This window comes from Myotis brandtii, unplaced genomic scaffold (assembly GCF_000412655.1).
Source record: "Myotis brandtii unplaced genomic scaffold, ASM41265v1 scaffold30, whole genome shotgun sequence".
Classification (NCBI taxonomy): domain Eukaryota; kingdom Metazoa; phylum Chordata; class Mammalia; order Chiroptera; family Vespertilionidae; genus Myotis; species Myotis brandtii.
Window position 1 is genome coordinate 3,530,830 of NW_005361458.1, and position 10,161 is coordinate 3,540,990.

At 38.4% G+C, this 10,161-nt stretch overlaps 1 protein-coding gene across 2 annotated transcripts in view; it reads left to right on the forward strand.

The window, feature by feature from the left end:
• FREM1 (FRAS1 related extracellular matrix 1) overlaps nt 1–10,161 on the forward strand; it is a 155,645-nt gene that overhangs the window by 105,727 nt on the left and 39,757 nt on the right. The window contains exon 25 of one of the 2 annotated variants that reach the window (XM_005869602.2): nt 3,789–4,203. In XM_005869602.2, the coding sequence (XP_005869664.1) occupies nt 3,789–4,203 (415 nt within the window). Of the gene's footprint in view, nt 1–3,738; nt 4,204–10,161 lie in introns of both variants that reach the window. The other variant, XM_014542375.1, reaches the window with a different exon arrangement.

Genomic DNA, 10,161 nt, shown 5'->3' on the forward strand with positions numbered 1-10,161 from the left:
CTGCCAAGGAACTGGCTCTATTTATGATTCCATTTTTATCCTTTAAATGCCATGACAGATGGCAGATTCTTCAGCCAACTCTATTGCCAGGAAATGCAGAAAGCCTGAAAGCACCATGGTGATGGTGAAATCAGACCAGGCAGGCACCAGGACAAATCGGAGAGCCATCCCCCAGATTTCAGGAGAACAATGGTCATCTTGGCTGCGCCTCTTCTCGGGGAAGTGTGACCAAGGAAACGAAACAAAATAGACCCACGGAAGGAGCTGCTCCCTGCTACCGCCAGCTTCCGAGTCTGGGAATGGGTGCCATCACAGCCATGGCCTCGCTGTTTGGCAACTTGAGGCTGCATTTGGAGGGTTTCTTTGCGGGAGCAGGAGGGGGACATTGGGAAGGTCATCTGGTTAACCTTCGCAGACGTGAACAGCGCTGCCCTCCATGCACTCGAAGGTCCTGCTAGGCTTACTTTGACGGCTCACCCTGCCTCTGCCCCCGGCAGTGTTTCCCTGCCTGTGCATAGTCTGCATTGTCACTTGTGAAAGTGAATGATGGGTTTGAGCCAGTCATGTTTAGAAACTGCATCCTTTTCACCACTGGCTGATTAGCTTTAGGTCAGTGCAGACAGCTGCCTGGCTGTCCCCGCTGGGAGCACTGGCCTCGGTAAACATATTTCTTTCTCTTCTGTGGTCCCTGCTCTGCTTGCCCTCACTCCCATCTGTCTGATGTCAGGCAGCCGAGTTCCAAGGCGGGCAGACCTCTGTGATCAGGCAGGGAGGCGTTTGAGACCGACAGCTTGGATCCTAAGACAGCAGCAGCATCCTCACACAGGTCGCAGGCTCATAGGTAAATGCAGCCGCCCTGAGACTGAGCTCTGTGGACCCGGTTGGTCAGGCATTGTCGGAGTTCAGTCTCCAGAGAGAAAAGATAGAGTCAGAAACTCACATTGGCGGCCTTTGGTCGAGCCCCTGGCAGTGCCTGGAGCTCCCACCCAACCTCCTGGCTCCTGAACCCGCCTCCCACCTGCCTTCCCCTCCCTTCTCCTGGGAGAGTTGATGTGCTTTAATGGGGCACCAAGTCTTTAATTCCACAATTAATGCTAATACCAAAAACATGTGGCCCTGGGCTGAAATTTGTGCTAAACTTAAATGGCTGGTTGAAAATTCTCCACAAGAGCACATTTTGATAGAGGGATCTGGTAGGGAAGAGAGGGCCACTTTATTTGTGGAAGAGGGTCAGGGGGGAGGCATGAAACGAGTTTCTGGGTGGGGTAAGTGGGAAAGGGGGAAATTGGAAGTGTTGAGGGAACGCCTAGCCACCTCCTCATTTTGCCTCTGGTCTGATGACAGGCTCCAGGGAGGACATGAGAAAAAGTAACAGGAAAACAACAGAGTAAAGGCATTACCCTACGGAAAGCTGTCTCTGAGAAGTAGACCATGATTTTTATACCTAAAAATGCACATCACTTGACCTTTGACACTGTCAAGGTGACTAATAAGTAAAAAGTTGGACACATATTATTGTGGGTGCACTTCGATTTTCTTTTTTAAAAAAACTAATTTTGTTAACATTTCACAATTTAGCAGTGAAATTACCCTCTTTGCTTAGAATATATTGATTAAAAGTTCAGGTTTAGGAAAGGAAAGCCAATGGTTTTGTTTTAAGGCAGCAAGGTGAATTTTGTTCAATCTGTAATTCTAAAGTTAATGTAATACCCTTATTCAAACTGTAAAATAATGCTGTGGAGGAAGACAACACACAGCAGGTTATATTCTTTACAAGTCTAGGTATGTGAAATGTTGAGATTTGCTGTATTTGTTATATTTCTCTTAGCATTTTAAACTCTTTGGACATAGATTCCGTTTTCTACCATTATATTTTCCTTGTAGGCAGACTTATCAACTAGATAATTAAAAAGCTCAAAAATTTTAGCTCAGCCTTCAAAGCAAAATCTGGGTCAGCCAAACTCATCTCCTTTATTTTGTGTCCAGCTGCTCTTCTCCCTCAGTCCTTTGCCTCAGGCCAGCTGGTCCACTCCTTGTGCTCACACAACCTGGTTCCAGGTCCCTTCATGTTCAAAAGCAAGGCAACAACCCTCAAACCTTGAAGGACAAGACACATTTTTGCAAAGACTAAAGAACTTGTTAGTCAAATTTGTCAGATTAGTAAAATAAATATAAGCCCCATTTCTTCTCTGGTTAAAAAAAGAACCTCCAACATGGGGGGAAGTAGAAGAGAATAAAGGGGGATAAATAACAACGGAAGAAACTTGACTTTGGGTGGTGAACACACAGTACAATATACAGATGATGAACTGTAGAATTGTACACTTGAAACCTATATAATTTTATTAGCCACTGTCACCCCAGTAAATTCAATAAAAAGAAATAAATAAACTTGACCAAAATAAATAAGTAAATATGAACCTCTATAAAGTTCTTCTATAATTTAAACTAATCTTGCTATAGTCAGCTGAAATTATTTTTAGAGATTTTTACATTCATGTAAAAATGTAAAAGTGTGTCCACCATGAATATTTCTAGCAACTATAGTATATGGAGAAAAATTAATAGACACAACTCCATGATCATTTTGAAGTACATTTTGGGGGTCTATGGTGAATTTGTCAATTTCATTTTGAGAGTAGTGATTTCCTAACTTTGGAGTTTTAATAGTGCATTTTGTTTGCTAATTGAATGATATTCTAAATTTTCCTTAAAATAAAAATCACACGTTGCAATTCTCTAAAGATCACTTAAATTAGTTTTATTTTGAGATTGGCAGTGGTGGGTATAATGCGATTTAGTGATCAATAATAATCAGAAGCACATTGTGGTATCACAAACTCAGGATTGAGAGAGAGATTTTGCTTACCTTGAATTTACATCATTTCAGCTTTCTCTTTATAATTCTGCAGTGGTGCTCAGATACACCACTCTTTCTCAGTGGATTGTTTAACTAGTATTTATTAATAACTGTAAGAGCAGAAGGTATGGGGTCCAGAGACCTGGGTTCTAGTCCCAGCTCTGTCTCCTATCTGCCTTATCATCTTTCTGCTATAATTTTCTTTTCTTTAAAGCAGGAAGATCCTTGTCTACCTTAACTCCCACATACCTTGTAAGGGGCAAATGCAGAAGCACAAGAAAAAGTAAGGGATTAGAGCATCACACGATATTTTAGAGTTGGATGGTACTTGGCGATCGTTTGGTCAATCTTTCACTTTGCAAAAGACAGGAAATGAGGCCCAGAAAGATAAGTTGGGCATGATTACATGGCTCATTTATGTAACCTGTCCTTAAGAAATATACAAATACAGTGAATTAGCCAAATTCAGCCTACTCAGCACTTGATTGGCCTCCAATTGTTAGTCTTAAAAGTTTAGCTTATTAAATTCCCACAAAAAAATACAATAATACAATTGAAAAAGTATAAATGTATAAAAGGAGTTCTCTGCAAGCTCATGCAATGGGTCTAATTGGATGTGACATTCCTATTTGGGGCAAAGAACCATATTTAGCCGGAGGAATATCACTGGCAGCATTTGCCTGCTCCACCCCAAGAGTCTACCATTGATGTGAGTGAGGAAATACTTTTGGATGTGGAAGGGGCAATTTGTGTGTTACCTGGTGACTTATTTAATAGAATGGTGTCCTCTGAAAGACCTGCCCTTGATTTCTCATTTGAGTCCCAACACGACATATCCTTTAGTAAAGGTGTGTGTTGTTATCATTTCATTCCAGTAGATGGTGACACAAGAATCCATGCTGAAGGCTGCCTTGCCTCTCTTTGCCAGATTCATTGTCAGCAATGGACTGCAGACCAAGCATGGGGTGTTTGAGGTCATACTGGAAGCCGTGGACAGAGCCTTACCCGTGGTGACCAAGAACAAGGGGCTGAGACTGGCCGAAGGGGCCATGGGCCTGCTTTCCGCTGACCTCCTTCAGCTGACCGACCCTGACACTCCAGTGGAGAACCTTACCTTCCTTTTGGCCCGGCTCCCACAACATGGCCAGCTCTACCTGCGGGGCACAGTGCTGCTTCAACACAATTTCACTCAGCAGGACGTAGACAGCAGGAAGGTGGCCTACAGGCACTCGCGAGGGGGCTCCTGGACTGACTGCTTTACTTTTGTGGCCACAGATGGGACCAACCAAGGCTTTGTTGTGGATGGAAGAGTGTGGCAAGAACCTGTTTCATTCATCATCAAGGCAAGTATGAAAAATGCACTGTTCCTTGTCAGAGATGTGTAGAAAACAACGTCAAGGAAAACTATTTCCTTTTTCCTTCCTTCTTTCATTCAAATAAAATTCATGTGTGCCTACAGACGCCTGGCACCAAGCAAGGCACCAGGCTTATTAATATGAACAAAGCAGATGTGGTCCCTGCATACGGGTAGTGATTGACCTCGAGTCAGTGGTAGGTAATACAGAAAGGAAAAAAAATACAGGCTTTGAAGTCAGACACACCTGGGTTGAGATTTCTGCTTTGCCATTTATTAGCTGTGTGACCTTGAGAGCATTCTTGAACTCTTCCGATTCTACTTTTCCTTCTTTGAAAAAAATATGCCTTACAGGATTATGGTGAGAATTAAATAAGATTAGGTAGTCAAGGCACTAGCATGTTGCCTGAGACATATTTGTTTCTCAGTATCTTGTAACTACGGTTACAATATTTAACGACACTATTATGATCATGCTTACTGATCCATGTCACCTACTGTCACTTTAATGGTTTTTAGCTGAACATATGAAAACTTACAAGGCCACATCATAATTACACGTGTAATAATGGTGAGGATAATATTTGCAGCAGCTGCAATTTTTGAACATTAACTGTGTCAGACCCACTTTACATATCTGAGATATGTTTTGTTCTCTCTATTGTACAGATGTTAAGTTTAGAAGTTAAATAATTTGCTGAAACACATAAAAAGCTCAATTCTTCCTGATCCAGCATCGGTACCCTTTCTGGGCCCTGTCCTGCCACATTTGTGTTGACTGTGATGATGATTCTGGAGGGCATAATGTGTTTTTCTTTTTTTTAGCCAAAACACATCAAGTATGTCTGGCTCTCAAAGTCTTGAGTCTGCTCTTCTTAGATGTAGTTCACCCTGTTCCACACACTTCCAGCCACTGCAAAAAAGATATGTCTGTCTCTTACTTCAGAGTACCTTCTGATTATGCAGAATAATCATAATTTCCCCTTGCTCTTTAGTCTCTGTACTAATCAGGATTCTCCAAAGAAACAGAACCAATAGGATATATCTATATCTATATATCTATATATCTATATCTATCTATATCTATATCTATCTATATCTATATCTATCTATATCTATATCTATCTATATCTATATCTATCTATATCTATATCTATCTATATCTATATCTATCTATATCTATATCTATCTATATCTATATCTATATCTATATCTACATCTATATATATATATATATAGAGAGAGAGAGAGAGAGAGAGAGGGTGAGAGAGATTTATTTTCAGGAATTGACTCCACAATTGCAGGGTCTGACATGTCCAGCAGGATGGACATCCCAGCAGGAGCTGATGATTCCTTGAGTGCAAAGGCAGTCCTGGGGGCAGATTTTCTTCCGCTTCAAGGGACTTCAGTCTTTTCTCTTAAGGCCTTCAACTGATTGGATGAGGCCCACCCACTTTCTAGACCAGGGGTCCTCAAACTGCGACCCGCGGGCCACATGCAAATACAAATATTGTATTTGTTCACGTTTTGTTTTTTTACTTCAAAATAAGATATGTGCAGTGTGCATAGGAATTTGTTCATAGTTTTTTTTTTAAACTATAGTTTAAAATGGTCTGAGGGACAGTGAACTGGCTCCCTGTTTAAAAAGTTTGAGGACCCCTGTTCTAGAGGGTAATTCGCCTTATTCAAAGTCTACTGATATGAATGTAATTACATCTAAACAATATCTCCACAGCAACATCTTGACAGGTGTTTGAGCAAACAACTGGGCATCATTGCTCATCTCTGTTGACACATAAAATTAACTCACTGTCTCTAAGAGGGGATCTGAATAAAAAGGTGAAGAGTCATGATGACATACAGTGGGTGCTCTTCTCCTCCTCCCCCTCCTGCTCCTCCACCTCTTCTTCTTACTCCTCTAAAATGGGTCATTTTGGTATTAAGTCATTATGTTTTGGAGTCATTTCTTACACAGCCATAAATAACTGGTACATCTCTGCCCCATGAAAGCCCTACCTTTCCTTTATCCTTCCTAAGTCCCAGTGACTTTCAGGGATTATTATTTTCTTCACAAAACCTCCTCTGAATATTCCAGGTCAAGCACTTTCTCCTATTTTTGTGCAGAACCTTTCAATACATGACTTCTTAAGACAGTAATTATGTGACTTGTTTTATATTTTTTAATTTCTTTATATGAACTAACCATATCTTGTTATGTAACCTTTTATGAAGATAGCCTTCTCTTTAAAAGCAACAACAATAATGTCCTATACTCCAATATTTTAAAATGCTTTGATTTATTCGGAGGCAGAAGACTTGCTTTTGAAGAATCTAGAATTTTAATAAGACTTAAAATACCTTTTAGCACACATATGACCAAAGACACAACAGGCGACCATATGACCAGAGTTCAGATACTAACATTTTTAAGAAACAAATGATCCCAATAGATATCCATTCCTCTTGTAACACTTTTGTTTTCAAGGAAAACATAACATTTTATAAAACCCACCTACACTCAGATATTTATCAACTTTAAGAAATTCTCACTTGGCAAGAAGCATTTTGATTTTCTCTCTCCTGACATTGACCACCCAACCTAACGGCCACCAGAGCTGTAATACCTTCTCCATTCAAAAGGCCCTGAAAATTAAGGTTCCCCACCTTCCACCCAACTGCACAGCAGAGTTCGCCATCCATACTTTTCAGAAGAGGAGAATGACTGTAACTTTTAAAAATGTGTGTTGCTTTTCAATTTAAAAAATAATTGTTTATTGTAAAGAATTCATAAACTGCCCGGCTGGCGTGACTCAGTGGTTGAGCGTTGTGCTATGAACCAGGAGGTCACAGTTCAATTCTGGGTCAGGGCACATGCTCAGGTTGCGGGCTCCATCCCCAGTGGAGGGTGGTGGTGGTGCAGGAGGCAGCCAATCAATGATTTTCTCTCATCATTGATGTTTCTATCTCTCTTTCAGTCTCCCTTCCTCTCTGAAATCAATAAAAATATATTTCAAAAAAAAAAAAAGAATTCATAAACTATAGAAAAGAACAAGAAAAAAATATCCTTCACAATCATACCATTCAAAGATAACTATTGTTGGTGACTTCCATTCTTCTGTGCAATAAAAATGGCATGATATTCTATGTATTATTATGTATATTGTCTGTTTCCACTCTTCATTATATGATAAAAAAATTTTCATGTCATTAAATCTCCCTTGAAAACATGATTTTTAAAGGCTGCATAGCATTCAGTCTCAGGTAGAGATGGTTTATAAATCCCATGTTGGACTTCTATCTTTTCTGGAATGTTAGTAAACATCCATATATATGCATTTTGTGTACATGTCTGTTTCTGCAGGATATACTTAAAAAAGTGAAATTTTTAGATCAAAGTATGTGCACATTTCAGTGTACATACATGCCAAATTTCTATTCAGAAAATTTTCACTAATTTGCACTCCTATCAGCAAAATGTAGAATGCCTGTTCCTACAAACATTAGTCAACATGATTTATTTCCAAAAATTTTAAAAGTATACTTGACATACAATATTTAATTAGTTTTATGTTTACAACATAGCGATTTGACATTTATATATTTTACTAAGTGATCACCATGAAATGTCTAGTAACTATTTGTCACTGTACCAACATATTATAATATTGGCTATATTCCCTTTGCATGCATTTCATTCCTATGAATTATTTAGTTCATAACTAGAGGTTTATACCTCTCTATTCCCTTCACCTTTTTTGCCCATCCTCCACTGCCCTCCCCTCTGGCAACCATAAGTTTGTTCTCTGCATCTATGAGTTTATTTCTCTTTTGTTTTGTTTATTCATTTATCTTATTTTTTAGGTTCCACATATGAGTGAAGTCTTTTTGTCTTTTTTCCATCTATATTATTTTACTTATCATAATACCTTCTGGATTCATCTGTGTTGTCACAAATGGCAAAATTTTATTTTAATATGTTTTTATTGATTTCAGAGAGAGGAAGGGAGAAGGAGAGAGGGACAGAAACACCAATGATGAGAGAGAATGATTGATTAGCTGCCGCCTGCTTGCCCCCTACTGGGGATGGTGCCCACAACCCAGGCATATGTCCTGACCGGGAATCGAACCGTGACCTCCTGGTTCATAAGTTGATGCTCAACTACCGAGCCACGCTGGCCTGACAAGATTTTTTTTTTTTAATTACTGAGTTATGTTTGATATATACCAATCTTCTTTATTTATTGATCTATCAGTGGACAACTAGGTTGCTTCCATATTTTGATTATTGTAAATAGTGCTGTATTGAACATGAGGGTGTATATATCTTTTCAAATTAGTGTTTCTGTTTTCTTCTGCTAAATATTCAGAAGTGAAATTGCTGCATCATATGGTATTTCTATTTTCAGTTTTTTTGAGGAATCTCTGTACTGTTTTCCATAGTGGCTGTGTCAGTTTACAATCAAACACCAGTGCAGTTGGGTTCTCTTTTCTCAACATTCTCCCCAACACTTTTTGTTTGCTGTCTTTTTCATAATAGCTATTCTGACAGGTGTGAGGTTATCAATAGCTCATTGTGGTTTTGATTTGCATTTCCCTGATGCTTGCTGATGTTGAGCATCTTTTCATGAGTCTGTTGGCCAGCTTCATGTCTTTTTTGGACAAATATCTATCTAGATCCTCTGCCCAATTTTTAATCAGCTTGGTTTGTGTGTGTTTTTTTATGTTGTGCTGTATAAGTATTTTATATATTTTAGACACTAACCCCTTATTAGATATATCATTTGTGAATATCTTCCCCCATTCAGTGGATTATCTTTTTGTTTTGTTGATGGTTTCTTTTACTGTGAAAAAAAATTTTAGTTTGATGTAGTCCCATTTGTTTATTTTCACTTTTGTTGCACTTGCCTGAGGAGACATATCTAAAAGAAATTTGCCAAGAGTGATGTTAAAGGTTTTATTGCCTATGTTTTCTTCTAGTTTGATGGTTTGAAGTCTTACATTTAAGTTTTTAATCCTTTTTGAGTCTATTTTTATGTGGTGAAAGAAAGTGACCTAGTTTCTTTTTTTTCTGCATATAGTTGTCCAGTTTTCCCAAAAGCATTTATTAAAGAGACTGTGTATTCCCCAGTGCATATTCTTGCTTCCTTGGTTGTAAATTATTTGACTATATCAACATGGGTTTATTTCTGGGCTCTCTCAATTCTGTTCCACTGACCTGTGTGTATGTTTCTGTGCCAGTACCATACTATTTTGATAACTATAGCGTTGTAGTATAGTTTGAAATTAGGGAGCATAAAACCTCCAACTTCGTTCTTTCTCAAAATTGCTTCAGCTATTCAGGGTCTTTAATGATTTCATATAAAGTTTAGGATGGTTTGTTCTAGTTCTGTGAAAAAAATGGCATTTTGCTAGGAATTGTATTGAATCTGTATATTGCTTTGTGTAGTATGCATAGTATGGATTTTTAATGATATTAATTCTTCCAATTCATGAGCACAGTATATCCTTCCATTTATTTGTGTTATATTCAGCTTCTTATGATTATTTTTTTTAATCAACAAGGACCTTGTCAACCTGAGAGGAAAAAGTATTTGGTTGTTACAAAATTCCATATAGAAATACACAAAGGAGGAGTGGTGCGTTTTCGCCACCCCAAGACAAATGTACACATTTGTGCGAATGCTCCCACAGTTTTGCCTATGTCTGTATGAATATATATATGTGTTTGATTTGAACAAAAATGGTGTTATAGTTGTCTTCTATTCTGCAAAAAAATAATAACTGGGTTTTTAAATCAGTTAACACTAAGTTGTAGAAATTATCAGTTCTTCCCACCTCTTTTTATTTTCAATATCATATATATGTATATATACATATATACATATACATATATATACACACACATATATGTGTGTGTGTGTGTGTGTATATATATATATATATATAT